The sequence below is a fragment of the Colletotrichum truncatum genome (genome assembly GCF_014235925.2).
Source record: "Colletotrichum truncatum strain CMES1059 chromosome Unknown Contig_0005, whole genome shotgun sequence".
Classification (NCBI taxonomy): domain Eukaryota; kingdom Fungi; phylum Ascomycota; class Sordariomycetes; order Glomerellales; family Glomerellaceae; genus Colletotrichum; species Colletotrichum truncatum.
Window position 1 is genome coordinate 4174795 of NW_027222402.1, and position 17478 is coordinate 4192272.

A 17478-nucleotide genomic window follows, 5' to 3' on the forward strand; every position below is an offset into this window, starting at 1 on the left:
CTAATGCGGTGCGTCGATCGCATTGGATGAAAGGGAGTAGTACATGCGCGGCATCCAGCCGTACTCAGCACGGCCATCTCGGGGACCTACCTTTTGGCATTTGGAACGGGTGCTTGGCGTTCGATCCCGCGATGCGGTGGTCTGCTTATGAAGCGGGCTGCAGATTTCCTGACAGCCGGATGACTTGCGCTTTGGCAGCATTGGATGGCAGAGTCTGTCGCCAGGCCCGGGGGGGCAAGCCTGGTAGCGGCACAGCGCGGAAACGAGTGTCGATTCGGCCTTTTTTTTTTTTTGCATCACTTAGTCGCGAGAATACGGGATGCTCATCGGATGAACGATATGTTGGGCCGAATTCAATGGGTCAGTTGTTCCCGGTCGCGAACCCCGATATCAAGTCGGCCATGGCCATACACTCACACACACACACACACACACACACTTGCGCCGGTAGTTCGTGTCCTTGTTTTCTTTTTTTGCGCGGCCTCGGGTTACTCAGCCATCCATCGTATGTTCCCACGCCGGCCACTTTTTTTCCCTCCCGCATGACGGGCCAAGAGTTGGCTGGGGGGCTCGTCATGAGACCCTCCTCCTTGTTCGACCCTCCCAGGGACCGATTCTCGTGTTTCCATTGCCCAATGGAATTCCGCATCGACGGGTTCTTGTTCTTCACTGTTTTTTCCATCCGCGTGTGGCCCATGGGCGATCAGACTTCTGCGCTGTTGCTGACCATTACGCATAGTCCAGCTGCTGTACCCAGAGTTACGCGCATCCTCGGGTTCCCACCAGGGTCCAAGGGTCCAAAGGTGGGCATAATCAGGGGGAATTCCACTGATTTGATGGGTAACACCATGTCTGTGAGTGCTCGTGAGTCCACAGCCAAAAAGGCACCAGACGTCACTGAGTGAGGCCAACTAAAGGGTTGGCTACCAGCCGCTCTTCATGCGGTTGTGCTCAGCACTGCCAGCGCACATCATGGCCAGGGAGGACGGGGGAGGACCCTGTTGGATGTCTTCATCAGGGCCACCACACCCAGGACTTTTTGTGCTGATGCCCTGGAGCAATTGTGTCATTGTATTTTTTTTTCCTTTTCTCAGCCAGGTTATACTATGTATGTGCCTACAGAAAGACAAGTACTTTCCCAGGTGCCAATCAAGTTGTACCAGACATAACCCTGGCACCGCAACGGAGGAGGACCATGTGTACATAGTAGGCTTTTACCCTTTTTCCCATGCGCAGGTCAACAAACACCTGCCAATTGGGAGGTTAATTCCACGCCGCCCCTCCCATCCACTCTTTTCGGCTGGTTCTTCATTAAATTGATGGCCTTTTTCATACTAGCCTCTTCGGCTTCCTCTCCAGACAGGACGCCGACAGTGGACATGGAGAACTCGTGGATTAGCAAGGGAGAGGACGCGAAAGCCAAGAGGCAGATGGGCCAAGGAGGGGGTATCCATGTTATCCATTATGGAATAAAAACCCCAAAAAAACAAATAAAACAAATAAAAAAAAAACACAATGGCAAAACGTATGCCATGGCCATAGTAGTAGAAGGAGAACAGACACCATTTGCCGCGCCACCTTGCTGGAGACACTATTACGAGTGGCTTTCCTGCTAGCACCCGTCGGCCGGCACACTAGGCCCAAGATAGTGCGCCAGATTCTGCTGCTTCGTCGTCCTTTGAGTCTGCAAATGTTAAGACTGGAGCGCGGTTTTTTTGGATTTGGGAGGGATGCGCGAGATACGTACAGCTACTAGGGCCCCGACTAGACCGTATCTGCGCTTCCCACATCCTCCGTTAGGCCCTTTTTCCTTTTTCCCCTTGTACCTCTCTAGTCTCGTTCTCGTAACCGTTATTGCATCTGCTGCTGTTCCTGTGACTATTACGAGCTTTTCCATTCCCTTGTGTTTCGTTGTGGTGGCACACACACACCCTCACTCAGTCACTCACTCACTCACACACACACACACACACACACCTATTCCTCCTCCTCCTCCTCCTCCTCGTCATCCTCCTCCCTAGAAGCCCTTACCTTGCTTCATTGCCTCTCATTAAAGCTTTCCAACTTCATACCCCCTCTCGCCGTTACGAACCGAGTATCTCTTTTGTAGACATCCAGGCACTGTGTTCCGTTGTATAGAGACCGCATCACAACCATGCGTCTCGGATCAGCCGGCCTCCTGGCCCTGCTATGGTCCTATGGCAGCAATATCGTGACAGCTTCACCACTTGCTGAAGCTGGCGCAGCAATGCCCGGCCTACGGCCCAGACAACAATCAGGCACAGGCGTCCAAAACCCACCCACAACGTCGACGACTCCCCCAACAACCTCTATACCGATAACGAGCGCCGCCGACGAGGCCACGACGACAATCACACAAACCGTAACCCAAGGTGGCGGCGCTGGCGGTACCGTCACCGTCACGAGCGCATCACTTCGTACAATCATCACCACTGTTGTCGTCACCACCACCACTTTCGAGACTACCACGATTACCAGCAACGATGTCGCGACAGCAACTGTGACGAACTACGTCACGTCGACCGTCCTCGCGAAGCGTAGCATCAACTTCTTCGCCGCCGAAGCAGCCCCTGTCGATGCCCCCGCCGCTCAAATCACCCCCGCTGCCGACGCCGATCTGCGCAAGTACGCTTTCATTGAGAAGCGCGCCCTCGTTACTGTGACTGTTACTGTGTCAGGCTCCGCCGGCGCCGATTCGACTGTGACCGTAACTCAAACCAGCACCGTCGTCCGAACCACGACGTCGGCGCTTGTCCAGACTTCCACCATCACGAGCGTCCAGTACAACAACGCTCAAACGACGGTAACGGTGACTTCGACTCTCATCGTCACCTCGACTTCGATCGACACTTCCTCCCCATCGACGGTCGCCTCTGGCCCGACGACAGGCGCCATCGCGACGGAGACGTCTTCATCGTCAGGCGGCTCGGGTAGTGGCGATAGTGACGGGCTTTCCACCGGTGCGAAGGCGGGAATTGGCGCGGGAGTAGGTGTTGTCGGGCTTTTGGCACTTCTCGGAGGCGCATACTGGCTCTACAAGCGCCGCAAGGCCAACCGTCCCAGCGCCGCCGACCTCGCCGATATGCGCGCCTATGACCCCAACGGCCCTTCTCCCCTGGATCACACTCACATGTCGGAGACCGGTGCAGGTCTCGGCGCTGCCGGCGCCGCGGCTCACAGGCGCCAGCCGCCGCCCAGGAAGAGCGCCCAGCTCTCCCCGCCCACGGCAAGCGTTAGCCCCATGTCGAATCAGACTGTCACGCCCGCGAACGACTACGGCTCAGGATTCGCGAGGCCGCCGGCGAACGGCGCCAATGAGCTGGGCGACACGAGGGTACTCCCTGCGGAGATGGGTGGTGACGAAGTTGTCGAGATGGGCGACGGACAGCCGAGACCGCCGCCGCCGCAGCAGCCGCAGCCCGGCAGGCAGAACATGACCTTCCAGTCCGGGCCGGTGCCTGATGTGTACGAGATGCCCACCGAGAGGTATCGGTAATGTTTCCTTTGTCAAGGGTTGAAGGGAACGGTTTCTTGTGTATATATATACAGCACACTTTTTCTTACTTTTTTTTTTTTTTTTTTTTTTTTTTTGTTATTTTTTCCCCTTGGACATCGAAAGCGTTGCATTGAAGCTTTTGCCTTATCTGGACAGGCAAAGCTGGAGCGGGAGGGCGGATGGTAGATGAAGAAGAAGAAGAAGAAGAAGAAGAAGAAGAAGAGGCTGCGAGAAGCATCATAAGGGCTTTTTTTTTTATACTTAGTTTGCCCAAATTTTTCCGGTAGATAATCTTCGTAATGTGTACGAGGTTGCAGAGCAATGCGAATTGCATGACATGGAGCTTATGGCGTGTTGTTTTTCTTGTTTGTTTCCCGCGTGAAGCTGTTGTTGGTTTTAAAAAAGTTAAGCCCTGTTCGGATCGTCATCGCAGGTCATCCACAACGCCAACGGCCCGCCATGTCGGCGCCATGGATGAGTTGCGCCTCTAGTGTAGCCGGTGGGAGCTCGGCGCGTGGCTTGCAGAGGAGGGGGGTTTCATCCGCTTTTGCTTTTGCTTCCATTGTCCCGTGAGAGTTGCTGGAGATTCTTTGTAAGCATCTGCATTTCCAGCGCATGGGCTTTTCGCATTGTGCCAATTCGACACCCAACATCAATTTGGGTTGCTGGCGAGAGTGACATGACTGAGACAAGTTCCCTAGGTGTGGTATTACAGCTACAGGTGTATCCCGGGGAGGCATGTGTCGTTCGTCCCAAGTTTTGGTTTTGACGTGACAGTGATGTCCCTGATCGCCCGCAACTTTCGGGGGAGGCAAGCAATGATGTACGCTGTAGTCAATCTCGCAACTGATCGACTTGGGGGAGGGGGGAGGGGCTACATGTGTAATGCAACACTACTTAGAATACTCTGATCAAGATCTCATGGGGAGCGTTGCATGAGAGCTTCACGTGGGGGGGGGGGACTATTCCGGCTATAGTCAGAAGCAGCTCCAGCGCCTCCAACAGACCCTAGCATTCCGCTATCGGGAAATATGGCGGCGTCATTATGATTTGGCCGCAAGAGACATTCCATACTCGGACGTCATGTTGTCGTGGCCCCAACTCAGTCGTTAATCAACTTTGAATGTTCCAGAAGTTCGCCTCTTTCGTCAGCAATCAAGATCTTGCTGTCACCATTGTGGGATGCCATTTGTCAGTTTCAGAGTCATATCCCAAAAAACTCCATCATCGGCGATAATTCTGCCGAATTCTAACCCAGAGGTAAGCCAAGGCTTTTGCTGTCACAGCCAACCACCCCGGACGTAACACACCCGTCAAGCCAGGTCGAGGTGCTTAAAGAATGCAAGACACCTCGATAAGCAACCACCCGTCCTAAGAGCTCCGGGCGGTGGCACCATGTCGGGTATCTCCTACGATGCGGGCGAATCGGGGGATCCATTTAACGGCGGGTGCAGGGGAAAAGGAAGAAAAAAAGAAAAAGAAAAAAAGACTACTGCGTAAGCTCAACCACACAACATCCCTGTCCGGTTTGTTTCTGTCTCTCTAGCTGCAGCTCCGAATCGTTCCAGACCCCGGAACAGGAGCTTTACTTATCTGATTTCTCATCTTGAAGAAAATACCGCCGCCGTGGAAGGGGACTGAACGAAGACAGGGCCCTAGGAAGGGGGGCGAATCCGTAGTGTTTTGAGTCTTGACTTTTGTGACTCTTGGACTTTTTCTGCGATCTCTTATTTCCCATCTAAACATTGCTGTTCCTTTGTCTCAGCAACTCATCGTTTCCTCTGAACGACAGACACTCTTGTCCTGACTCGTACAAGCGCCCTTTCTTAAGGTTGTGCTTTTTTTTTTTTTTTGTTCTCGAAGCCACTGTTTTAGGCGGGTAATAGTCAACATCGTGCCATTGTGTCTCTGCCACCCCCGGCCGACATAGGAACTGGAGGGGGAAAAGGTTGCCAACGCGCTTTAAAAAAAAATTGCTTATCGTCCGATGCGCCGCGCCTGTATGTAATATATGCACAGCACCCCGCCATCTTCAACAGTAACACCCCGCCGGCCGCTCTACCATCACAACTCCGTCTACCACTTTTGACGATCCCCACGTCACTACTCAAGGGAGTGGTGCTCATTTGAGTCATAATTCGACTCAAAAGGCCTTTAGGTTCTGACATTTTTCCCACCCCCGGAGCCTCGATTGGCCTCCTTAACCTAAGCTGCGCTCAACGTCTCCTCATAGACACTTCTTGGCTTCAAGTCTTGCCGAGGTCTTTTGCTAGGTTACCACAACTCTCAGAAACCCCCGTCGCCGATCCAGCGGCAGCACAATGGACGCCGCAAAGAAAGACCGCGTTCATGACGCCGAAGCTGGGCCCGGCGCGAGCTCCGCCGACATCGACGCCCGGGACAGGGATTCCGTCAACGACGAACTCCTCGCGTTGAAGGAAAAGCAACTTGTGCGCAAGCTCGACTTGCACCTTATCCCACTGGTCATGCTTTTGTATCTCCTGAGTTTCCTCGACCGGTATGTTTTCCTCTCTGTCTCTCTAACCTAATCCTCTTTCTGACATGCGCCACAGCGTCAACATTGGTAATGCCCGGTTGTACAACCTCGAAAGGGACCTCGGGCTGCAGGGGAACCAATTCCAGGTCGCAGTCTCGATCCTCTTCGTGACGTACATCATTTTCGAGATCCCCTCCAATCTTGTTCTCAAACTCTTCACCCCTAGCCGCTGGATCGCCTTCATTACTGTCTCATGGGGCATCATCGCCACTCTCACCGGCCTTGTGGAGTCCTACGGTTCATTGATTGCATGCCGCCTTCTCCTCGGCGCTGTCGAGGCCGGCCTCTTTCCCGGTCTCAACGTCTATCTCACCTTCTTCTACCGCAGGCACGAGCTTGCGCTGCGTGTCGGCTACCTCTTCGTCAGTGCTGCCATTGCCGGCGGTCTCGGCGGTCTGTTGGCGTATGGCATTGGGCACATGGAGGGCGTCGCGGGGATGAGCGGCTGGCGTTGGATCATGATCATCGAGGGCCTGCCGACGGTCGTGCTCGGTATCGTGACCTATTTCTTGCTGCCCAATGATGCTGGCAGCGCGTATTTCCTCAATGAGGAGGAGAAGGCGCTGATGGTTGCGAGGCGAGGACGGGAATACGGCAACACGACCAGCGCGCAGGAGTTTAGTCGCGAGGACATGTGGAAGGCGTTCAAGGACTGGAAGGTCTGGGTGTTTTGCATTGCGCTGTTTGGCGCGGATACGATGCTTTACGGTGAGTTTTTGTTCCCCTTCTGATTTACTTGTAGAGTGGTGACTGATGATTTCCAGGTTTCTCGACCTTTCTCCCGACCATCATCAACGGCCTTGGATCATGGTCGACCGCCGAGGTGCAGCTTCTTACTGTGCCCTGTTACTTCCTCGGCGCCGTGGTGTACATGTCCATGGCTTTTCTCTCGGACCGGATGCAGCGTCGCGGCATATTCTGCGTCATCTTTGGCAGCATCAGCGTCATTGGCTACGGCGTGCTCATCTCCAATACGTCGTCAGGTGTGCATTACTTTGGGTGTTTCCTCGTGGCCGCGGGACTTTATGTTGTCGTCGGGCTGCCGTTGGCATGGGTGAGTTAAACTTCAACTTGTGTAAAGGGCGTGACGTTGTGCTAACATGAGTTTACAGTTGCCGAATAATACCCCGCGCTATGGTAAGAGAACAACTGCTAGCGGTATGCAATTGTCGATCGGAAACTGTGCCGGAGTCATGTCATCATTCATATAGTGAGTCTGCTTCTAGTTATGTTGCCTTTAGGCAAAAACTGACAGAGAAATAGTCAAGCAGTTGATAAACCAAGATACATCCGCGGCCACGCGGTGACACTGAGCATGGTCGGAATGGCCACCTGCTTGTACGGCTTCCTGTGGTTCTGGTACTCGAGGGCGAACAAGCAGCGTGAAGCTGGCCAGCTCGAGGATAAGTACCGCGACCTGTCAGACGATGAGCTTGCGGAGCTAGGCGATGAGAGCCCGCGCTTCAAATACACTTATTGAGTTAAATAGAGGAAGAGACCTCACGAAGGAGGCCGGGGCGAGATTAGATAGAAGAGATACCGGGCCTATCAAACGAAAATAATATACCCCTCAAGAACGAGACTGACTTTCCACGTTTCCTAGCCATGATATGTATGAGCCTTTGGTATAAAAACATGTTTCCATAGCTCTCTCCTTGTGCAAAAGCCGTACCTAACGTGATATTACGTCTGTCTATTGGATACGACAAAAAATGCAAAATGAGAGGGACGAGACTCGAACTCGCGCGGGTTGCCCCACCAGGAAACAGATGTTAAGCTGACCTTAACCTGGCGCCATAACCAACTCGGCCACCCTCCCGTGATGATCCGATGGATCTGATTGGTTGTTGGAACGGGCTCACAATCCCAATTATCAACCTTGCCTGCGAGTGGAGATGAGCCCGTAGTTCACTCCGCTGTGGGGTTGTCCTGTTGTTGTTCCAGACGGTTGAATATCGTATGCTCGCGACCAGTAGCACGAGTACTTTTCATTGCTCGTTTGAGTTGTTTAGAGATTTAAAGTGCGTATGCCAAATCTTCGTGTAACGTTTTCGTCGAAGCATCATTTAGGCTCGGACCCTGTATGACATTTAAACGCAGCAGTTCTTCCTCGCAAAAATAACACACTTTACTGTTCTCAATTCGCTAATTAACCTTAACTACGTGATTTTCACAATGGGTTCGCTATCGTACTCGTTTTCGTAAGCTGAGTAAGGTAGTGAAATGATACTCCAAAGCGATAAGAGTTATCTGGGTCAACCATATCAAGACCTTGTTAGCATCCTCAAAGGCAGAACTGATCAGTGTAAGGAGTTTACCTCGAGCTTAATCATCAACTGTCTTTGGATAGTCTTCCCGCCCAAAACACCACATTTGTAGATGCGCCGCAAATCAGCCATGACGCTGCTTTAACTGCAGAGCCACACCTCTTCCGTATCCTCAACCACCCTATATTGTAAGAGTCACGGCTCATAGAGTCGGGTATAAAGCCGATGGTTTGACTTTCGCTTTAATTTGTTTGAGTTTTCCAACGGCCTATAAAGATATCTATTTGACCTTATTTATCTGACTCTCTTAAAGTAGGTTACAGGTTGCCCTGTTGCCTCAGAGGTTTTGTTACTTTAATTACCCACTAAGCCATTCACTCGAATGCGAGTGCCAAATATTGCACTGTTTGGACAAATAGTTTCCTTTGTTCAAAGGATCGAGGAGCGTGTCACTTGCCTGTAGCCTAGATAAAATACTGCTAACCAAAGGCCGTATTCTGGCTGCAGTAGGATTCCTCACAGATATCCGCTCCCAGCAATCGAGTTGGCTCTCCCCCCAGATCTGGGAACCATCTTCAACAGCAACTCTGACCTACGGGGCATATGAAATGCCAGCGATGGTGTTAGATCCGCTGAACCGAGTCAATTTGACTTCACCTGCGCCAAGCTAAGAAAACTTCGCCTTGGCAACGATGCGGGCCAGTGGGCTTAGTCAATGTGACTCTACATGAGCTCGACTGGTCATGTTCGGAGAAGCGGCGGCCGATCTCTCGGTTTTGCGAATCCCGAGAACTTGTTCCTTTTCGACGTCGAGTTGCGACTTAAATGCTCTACCTGGGGTTCCGACGGAGAGAAAGCCGACGGAAAAGGCAGCCAAGACAACTTATCCTAGCGCACTCGCCTAAACCCTGTCAACCAAACAGTAACGACTGGTTATTTCAACATCGTATGTCGTGTTGCAGCTTGATTTTTGTCTCCGCCTGCGCATCGCCAAGTGCCAAGTGCCCAAAGCCGAAAGAACTATTTGAGGGGTAATCTGGGGATCCCATGGGACTAGTGGAGAACTCCGCCGGGTGAAAGTTGTGAGAGCATATAGTTAAAAGGAGACAACATGTCAGAGCTTGGTTTCTTATGTTGAAAGATATGTTTCTATTCGTTTCTAGCATCTACACAAGACATTGAAGCCTTCGGACTTAATATGACGACCAACATGTCTGCCAACGCTGGCGGCACTCCCGCTGGAGTTATTGACGGCAGCTCAATTCACCGTGTTGATACCGCCAATGACGACATTCAGAAGATTCCTAACATGGAGAAGGTGGACGAGTTTGGCGCTCATGCCAAGACTGACCCTAAAGAAATTGCCCTTGTCAAGAAGCTGGACGCGTTCATCATTGTATGGAAGATCACAGTCGTACCAGAGGGAGTGCGCTAACGCATGACAGCCTATTCTCTGGTTGATGTACCTCTTCAACTTTCTCGATCGAAATGCCATCATCAATGCCAGGTTAAACACACTGGAAGCCGACCTTGGCCTGGTCGGGACCCAGTACAACACTTGTGTCTCCATCTTATTCGTAGGGTAAGATTTCTTCTTTCAGAAACAGTGCTGCCAGAAATCTAATGCGTGTTGTAGATATATCTGCGGCCAGATTCCGTCCAACATGATTTTGAACAGGGTACGGCCTTCCTGGTACATGGCTGGTAAGACGCTTTCCCTTCTGCTGAACAATTGGCCATCGCCGCGATCGGGAGATAGGATTGTCGTTATCCCATGGAACCCATTCTAACTTCTTCAGGCTTTTGCCTCGCATGGTCTATTGTCAGTCTCTTGACGTTCAAAGTCAACAGTTATGAGGGAATGATTGCGTGTCGCTTCTTCCTTGGTATCACCGAAGCACCGGTAATTTGGCCCTAGAAAAGGAGGTTCTCTTGATTCCTGCCGCTAAATGATATCATAGTTCTACCCAGGCGCACTATATATCATCAGCATGTTTTACACCAGAAAGGAGGTCGCGACTCGCATGTCCCTTTTCTATACCGGAAACATGCTGGCAAGTTCGTTCTCTGGACTCATCGCCGCGGGTATCTTCGCAGGGCTTGACGGGACTATGGGCTTGGCTGGATGGCAATGGTAAATATGCTTGAGAATTCTAACTCCAATAGTTGAAAGGCTAATACTTGCCCAGGCTTTTCATTGTCCAGGGAGCAGTATCAATCGGAGTTGCGTTTGCGGCATTCTTCCTTCTCCCTGACCATCCGTTAACCACGCGCTGGTTGACGCCCCAGCAAAGACAACTGGCACACAACCGCATCTACATCGATACGACTGATCGCCGTGAGGCAACTAGTGTATGGGTCGGCCTTCGTGACGCTTGTCTCGACTGGCGCACCTGGGCATTCTGCCTCATGTACCATCTTCACCTCGCAGCGAACGGCTTCCAAAACTTCCTGCCAACAGTCATGCAAACCCTGGACTACAACACAACTGTCACCCTCGCTTTGACTTGCCCACCGTATATCCTGGCTGCTTTAGTCGGCATCTTGGTTTCTTGGACTTCCGGCCGATACAACGAGCGGACGCTGCATATCACGATCATGAAGGCTATTGTCATCGGTGGTTTCGTAGTGGCGGTTGCCACCCTCAATATTGCTGCACGGCTGGTGGGTATCGTGTTCTTCGTTGGCGCCACGTTTGGAATCAACAACATTATCCTCGGCTGGGCATCTAGCACGTTGGGACAGACGGATGAGAAGAAAGCCGTGGCAATCGCCATGTGTAATACCCTTGGCAGTGTCGCCAGCATTTACACACCTTACCTTTGGCCCAGCACAGACTCACCTCGCTACCTGACGGCATGGATGGCAAGCATCGCCTTTTCGGTTGGAGTAATCATTATCGCTTGGTGGCTGCGCATCTCCCTGCAAAGAAAAAACAAGAAGACAAGGGAGAATCACCCAGAAGAGACAAACTTTTACGTATATTAGTGGTGCCATCGAATGTCGAAAGAATAAAATGAGGCTGATTCCACAGATTCTGAGCTCGGACTTGTAACCAACCATAGAGCTCAATGAAAAGATACTGTCTATTGAAACTTACTTATGCGAATGAAAAGTCGATATTGACTTGATGACGAGATGAAAACTTCTCAATTATTGTGTGTGTTGATCAAGGTTCCCATGAATCTTGTAACAGAAAACCAGGGAATTCTCTGGAATCTCTAGGAGAGAGCAACTAGATTTATGGCTTGCATGCGTCGTATTAAACTCTGAATTTTGACAGCTGATTCAAGCTTTACGAAGACTTAACTTTCTTTCGGCCCATAAGGGAACTTTGAAATGTTTTCCAAAGTCAGAACCTCTACGGATTTATCCTGGTTGCATTTGCACGATGGGGACGTAGATGAGCCTTTGAATAGAAGCTCAGGTACTCCTTCCTTTCGGCCGAAAAGGTGCCTCTTGAGCCTATTACACTAGGTGTTGAGAGATTTATCTGCCACCATCTGAATGTTTGGGTACTTCACCGGCGTCAATGCTTGGTTTGGGTCATCTACCTTTTGTTCAAGGCGTCATAGAAACCATGACGGTCTCTCCATACAACTGTCCACGTATCCTCACCTATCTCAATGAGAATGACTTAATTCAGTGCAAAGCATGTTCTTCCATCTGCCTTATGAGAAGTTGTCTATTTAAGTCGAGGCCTTCTCCCATGTCTAGCCTAGAAGATTCAATCACTCTCAAACCCTGCCTAGATCTTTACCCATCTCTCATCGGTGGTGCGTTAATACATTCGTTGTCTCGTCAAAGTATGTAAGTCAAGCCCATCAATCAATCTCGCCACAGTCTAACTTTTTGCAAAGCTGGAATAAGTCCTCAACCTGAGCAAAAATGCCTTTTTTATTGATAAGTTTTGCTACCGTTCTAGCCATTATTGGCACCTTTGGAATAGGTGCTATTGTGGGAAGAAAAACTGCAGCAGGTGAACAAGGAGGAATAGGGGGCCGGGTGAGATTTGAAGAAAACTCCGGAGATGGGGGGACGGACATAAAACAAAATGTCGAAGGGGTTGCTCTTTCAGCAGGAGTTGGGTTACTAGCTCTTGTGGAACAGACGTTCGACAACCGCGTCCTTTACAACACTTGGACCGACGATAAGGGCACATTCTCAACCTGGGGACCGGATCCCATCCATGTCAACATTACAGAGACCCCCACCAACGACCAGGCCTTGGATGTCGACAAGATGGCAAAATGCTCGTTTGACGTTGAAAAACATGAATGCAGCAGAGACAATGCTGGACACGCATCCGTCTGCAAGGCTCTTGTTGAATCTTTCAGTGGAAGCCAGGCCAACAATTGGGTTGAAGCGACGGTTCAGGACTCTTGCCTCCAGAACCAGGAAGGCAAGTGTTGTGTCAGCTGGCGAACTCAAGCCATCAAGGACGTCAAGTACGAAGAGTTTGCAGCCCCTGCCAAGAATTTGCTTGAGCAATGCACGGACGAACAGAACGCTTCCGGACGGCTTTTTGATTCCTCGATCGGATCGCAGTGCACATTTGTCTGCATGTCCAACAGTCCCAATGGCTGCTAAAACATAAGCAAGCATAGCAGATCGTTGCTTACTCCTCCTGGATAACGAAAGGCAATGGGCATCACGGAGTGGCAAGAAAGGGAGATGTGAACAGAGTGGCAGTGGAAGTAGCCAGGCCATGTTTTTGCTGTTTTTATAACTTCAACCTGGATACGAGACGTTGGGTATTTCTGATGTGCTATGACTCTAGCACTACTGTGGCATCAGTTTTGCGGCAGAAATAGTGGGCATTTGTATTTCCCTTCTATCTATATGTCTAATCGCGTGTTTTGGGTTTCGAGTAATCTTTTCCTTGGGCAAGGCTATCTCTCTAGAAGCATCAGCCTACCGTTACATTCTCTTAGTTTAGACCCAATTTAAGCAAAGCTTCAAACTAGTCGAAGGGTGATTCACACGTCTCATCAAGTATGAGTTGGGAATGATCACGGATCAGGCAGTCTCGTAAGTAGACATTGTGGTTTTAAAAGTCTTATTTGTTGGGAATATTAGGAAACAACTTGAGCGATCGCCTCGAGACACCCTGCCTACGCAGACGTACTCAACAGAAACCTAAAATATATTTCTACAAGCCTATTACAGTGAAAGACGGTTTTTTTGAAACTGAAAAGAACTACGAAATGAGCTTCGTGACTAAGGAGGGCAAGAAAACAGTGTATGCTTCATGTCACGGCCACGGTCCTGTTATCGTCTTGAGGTTTGGTTCCGAATTTCCCTACGTCGACATGCGCTGTTTTTATTTTTATTTTTGTTACTGATAGATGTGTATGACTTGAAGCAATATGTTCATCATTCAACGGTTTTCTCTACTTAAGCTGTCGAAGCAATGGTTTGGAGTCAGCCAATGGCAACTGATGGATGCATCTTGCTGTAATAGGCAATGAGGTTGGTAATTGGTTGGCTATATCTTGTGCCCCTGTCTACCTAGTGTCAGGGCCAGGCAGCAGTTGGCAAGGACTCAACATGCGGAGTTAATCGGACCATTTGTTGTCACCTCGACTCGCTTAGTTCATACGGCTTCCTGGCCATGACCAACACCTGAATACAAGATCTGATCGCCGTCGTCAGCCAATAAACGTCAGAATGTTGTGCTCTGCTTGCCAGGAAAAGCTCAGTTTGATAACGTCACTTCGGATGACCGACTTTCCATCCCACCACCGAACTTATCAAAGCCTGGTATGGTCCGTCAACGCCGGATGCTATATTTGTAATCGAATCTGGGGTTTGCTATCTTCTGAGGAAAGGCATTTTGTTTCCGTCCAATCTCAAAAATCAGATCTTGACAACTCAAGCAAAGGCACCAGCGAGGCAACGACTCTAGGAAGTGCCGATAACGCGATCACCTCTATCCGCATAATACCTGACGAGAGCTCCGAAGGGTCCTATTCAATTGTGATAGTATTCAAATTGAGGAATGCATCCTCTTCAAGGGTCCCCACGGCGAGGAGACGCTGGACTCAATTAAAAGTGCAACCCTACAGAGGTAAGATGAATGGTACATCATACACACAGGAATGAGCAACTGCCGCTATTACTTTTAGCAATAAATTGCATATGAATCTTGTAGACCCCTGACTGTGGTATAGATCGAACTCCAAGCATACCAACGACGGTACATTCCCGAAGCACGTCCTCGGAAGAGACCCTATCTCTCGCGAAATCTTGGGTGCGAGATTGTGTGGCAAATCATGAAGCATGTAACGCGAACTATGCAGACCAAAAGTGGTATCCGACACGTCTTGTTGATTTCGGGCCTGTGGAAAACGCATCTATCTCTTGCCGTATCCTGAACACTAAGGAGAATATCCCCGACGGTCCTTATAGGACGCTTAGCCACTGCTGGGGGCTCGCAGACTGCCTTTGTCTGACCATGAGTAATTACGACGAGTTACACGCTGGAATTCCCCTAGAAAGCGTCCCGCGGCTGTACCACGATGCGGGGCTCGTCGCCAGAAGACTCGGTATTCGGTATCTATGGATAGATTCTCTTTGCATCATTCAGAAAGGCGATGAAATGGACGACTGGCGCCACGAGTCAACCCTCATGGACAAGGTGTATTCCCGCGCCTTCTGCAACATCTCCGCCATGTCTGCTCCCGATGGCAACCACTCGTTGTTTAACGACCGCGATCCCGATTTCCACCAACCCCAAATCGTTGACTTACAAACCGGAGACTCCACGATTCCATACCTGGTCATAGACGAGGCGTTCTGGGACAGCGAGGTCTCGCAAGCGCCCATCAACAAAAGAGGCTGGGTGCTACAAGAAGTGCTTCTCTCTCGACGCATATTATACTTTGGTGAGAGCCAGATCCTTTGGGACTGTCGGTCCCATCGCGCGGCTGAGATATGGCCCCCGGATGCTCCTCTCGACGACCTCACCAAAAGAGGCCACGTCAAAGATCTTGGCCTCGGCTGTGGTGTCAGTCATGGCTCTAGCGATAGCCGCAATGCGCACCTCTGCTGGGACGATATCGTTTACGACTATACCCGTTGCGACATCACCTTTGCTGGCGACAAAATGGTCGCTCTTTCTGCGGTCGCGAAGGAGATGGCATTGGTATTTGGGGATGAGTACGTGGCGGGGATGTGGCGCCGGTACTTGGAATCTGGGCTCCTCTGGCACGTATGCGAAAATCGGACCGCTCCGAGTCCGCGAGCCGCGGTCTATCGCGCTCCGAGTTGGTCGTGGGCGGCGGCAGATGATGCGGTATTCCCGGGCCGACCGTTCGAGAAGGGGGCCTCAGAGATTCTCATAGAGGTGGAGGACTATCACCTCGACTACACCACGAAGGACAGAACCGGGCTGGTTTCCGGAGGATGGCTGCGCCTGTGGGGCGTGCTGAAGCCGATCAAGCTCGTGCCTCATACTGTAGCGACAAGACCGAATGACGTCCAGTGGGAAGTACTCGTCGATGGAGCAAGTAACATTGTTGGGACTTCGGTGCATTTCGTGGGACTAGACGACTTTCACGCCAACTTTGACGATGAGAATGCCGAGTCGGCGTTGTTTTGTATGCCAGCTAAGCTGCTTACTGGCCTGAATGACTTTCTCTACATTCTGTTGCTCGAGTTGCTGGATAAAGAAAGAGGCATATTTCGCCGCATTGGGCTTGCTCGGGGGTTTTCTGGGGAAGCGAAGAACCGTGTTTTGGCGCGCAGTGCGGAAGAGAGCAAGCTTCCTTGCGAAGAGTATCGTGGCGGAAGACACTTGATACGAGTTATATAAGACGAATCCGCAAGAAATTACTACAAGCAGCAACCCTTCAAACAGAATTCCCCACCATTCCATATTTTTACGGTCTTCTAAAGTAGACTGCGACCTTGGATGACATAGCTTCTTCATTGACTAATCCATCAGCATAAGACCGAGGTTCTCTGGATACATGGCTAGGTGCTCGTTGCAACATGATGCCATTTTTTGCAACGCACCGCCCCAAAACGCCATAGCCAAGGGCAGATAATAAATCTCTATCCATCAACACCGCCGACCAATTCCTCAACCACTACTCTCGAGCACCCTCCAAATCATCTGCCGATGCTTTACATGCGCGCCGATACTCAACCGCGCACCCGTCTTCAGTAAGACCTCGCACGGCAACGCGTTCTCCTCACCAATCCTCACCGTCCTCCTCCAGCCGTCGTTCCGTCTCCACTCCCACCTCTCCGCCGTAACCTCATCCCCTACCCTCGAGATACCCTGGCAGAACTGACCAAGCCAGACAACCATACCCCGGGCCTTGTTCGCGTCGTCCTCGAACTCGAGAACCACGCACTCCGGACCCTTGGACGCATCGTCGGAGCCTCGGCCGCCGGCGCGCTCCGGCTCAACATCCCGCCAGAGTTCCTCGTAGTCGCACTCCTTCCCCGTGGCCGGGTTCACCATGCGCCCCTTTTCGAGCGTGAGGTCGCCTTCCTGGGGGTACATGTCGCCTTCGTCACCCGCCTTCTCGGGTTCCGTCGTGCGAGAGTCGATCCAGTGCTCCCACCGCGAATGACGGATCTCGCCGCCTTTGCCGTCGGGGATGAGAGATGAAGATGAGGTGCCAGCGATGCCCCACTCCAAGCCATCAGTGTAATGTTCTGTCATGCAGCGTCAGTCATGCGTTGTCCAACTACACTAATCTCTCTCTCTCTCTCTCTCTCTCTCTCTCTTTTTTTTTTTTTTTTTTTTTTGGCTCTTTTAATTATGGAATTGTAAAGCCTCATCATGTGCAGTTCCGGGGAGACGGTTGTGACTTGACTCACCCTTGGCGGCGCCCTCCGTAGTCGGCCCGGATTTCAAGATGCGGAGATCGACGAACCGGCGCTGCGGGGACGTGAGCACTATCGTGGACGTCGGCTCGCTCGCCTCGTCGGGCACCCAGCGGATGTGTTCGCGGAACGAGACGCTGCCCATGATAACCTGATCTGGTTTCTACTAGGCCGGGCCGGCAATAAGGTTTCAGCGAAACGTGGATGGTGGCTTTCTCGGCGGGTTTAGTGAGGAGGTGAGAGCGTGTGGGGGGTTTAAAGTGAGTGTGTGAGTGTGAGAGGCGTTTAAGTCTTCC

At 51.2% G+C, this 17478-nt stretch overlaps 5 protein-coding genes across 5 annotated transcripts; 4 read left to right on the forward strand and 1 right to left on the reverse strand.

Annotated features, from left to right (window-relative positions):
* Window positions 1-2155: 2155 nt before the first annotated feature.
* CTRU02_209197 (uncharacterized protein) lies at window positions 2156-3517 on the forward strand (the record flags this gene model as incomplete). Its single annotated transcript, XM_036733564.1, has 1 exon — window positions 2156-3517. The coding sequence occupies one exon, from the start codon at window positions 2156-2158 to the stop codon at window positions 3515-3517; it is 1362 nt and encodes a 453-aa protein (XP_036574714.1).
* Window positions 3518-5838: 2321 nt separating this feature from the next.
* On the forward strand, window positions 5839-7554 carry CTRU02_209198 (MFS transporter; the record flags this gene model as incomplete). Its single annotated transcript, XM_036733563.1, has 5 exons — window positions 5839-6035; window positions 6091-6782; window positions 6839-7128; window positions 7187-7284; window positions 7338-7554. The coding sequence occupies 5 exons, from the start codon at window positions 5839-5841 to the stop codon at window positions 7552-7554; spliced, it is 1494 nt and encodes a 497-aa protein (XP_036574713.1).
* A 1997-nt stretch (window positions 7555-9551) lies between these two features.
* CTRU02_209199 (MFS transporter) lies at window positions 9552-11329 on the forward strand (the record flags this gene model as incomplete). Its single annotated transcript, XM_070205222.1, has 6 exons — window positions 9552-9742; window positions 9816-9923; window positions 9978-10045; window positions 10141-10244; window positions 10303-10475; window positions 10531-11329. The coding sequence occupies 6 exons, from the start codon at window positions 9552-9554 to the stop codon at window positions 11327-11329; spliced, it is 1443 nt and encodes a 480-aa protein (XP_070061297.1).
* A 3469-nt stretch (window positions 11330-14798) lies between these two features.
* Window positions 14799-16157, forward strand: CTRU02_209200 (heterokaryon incompatibility protein; the record flags this gene model as incomplete). Its single annotated transcript, XM_036733561.2, has 1 exon — window positions 14799-16157. One exon carries the CDS (start codon window positions 14799-14801, stop codon window positions 16155-16157), a length of 1359 nt encoding a protein of 452 aa, XP_036574711.2.
* Window positions 16158-16427: 270 nt separating this feature from the next.
* Window positions 16428-17327, reverse strand: CTRU02_209201 (uncharacterized protein; the record flags this gene model as incomplete). Its single annotated transcript, XM_070205223.1, has 2 exons — window positions 16428-17011; window positions 17177-17327. The coding sequence occupies 2 exons, from the start codon at window positions 17325-17327 to the stop codon at window positions 16428-16430; spliced, it is 735 nt and encodes a 244-aa protein (XP_070061298.1).
* Window positions 17328-17478: the final 151 nt, after the last annotated feature.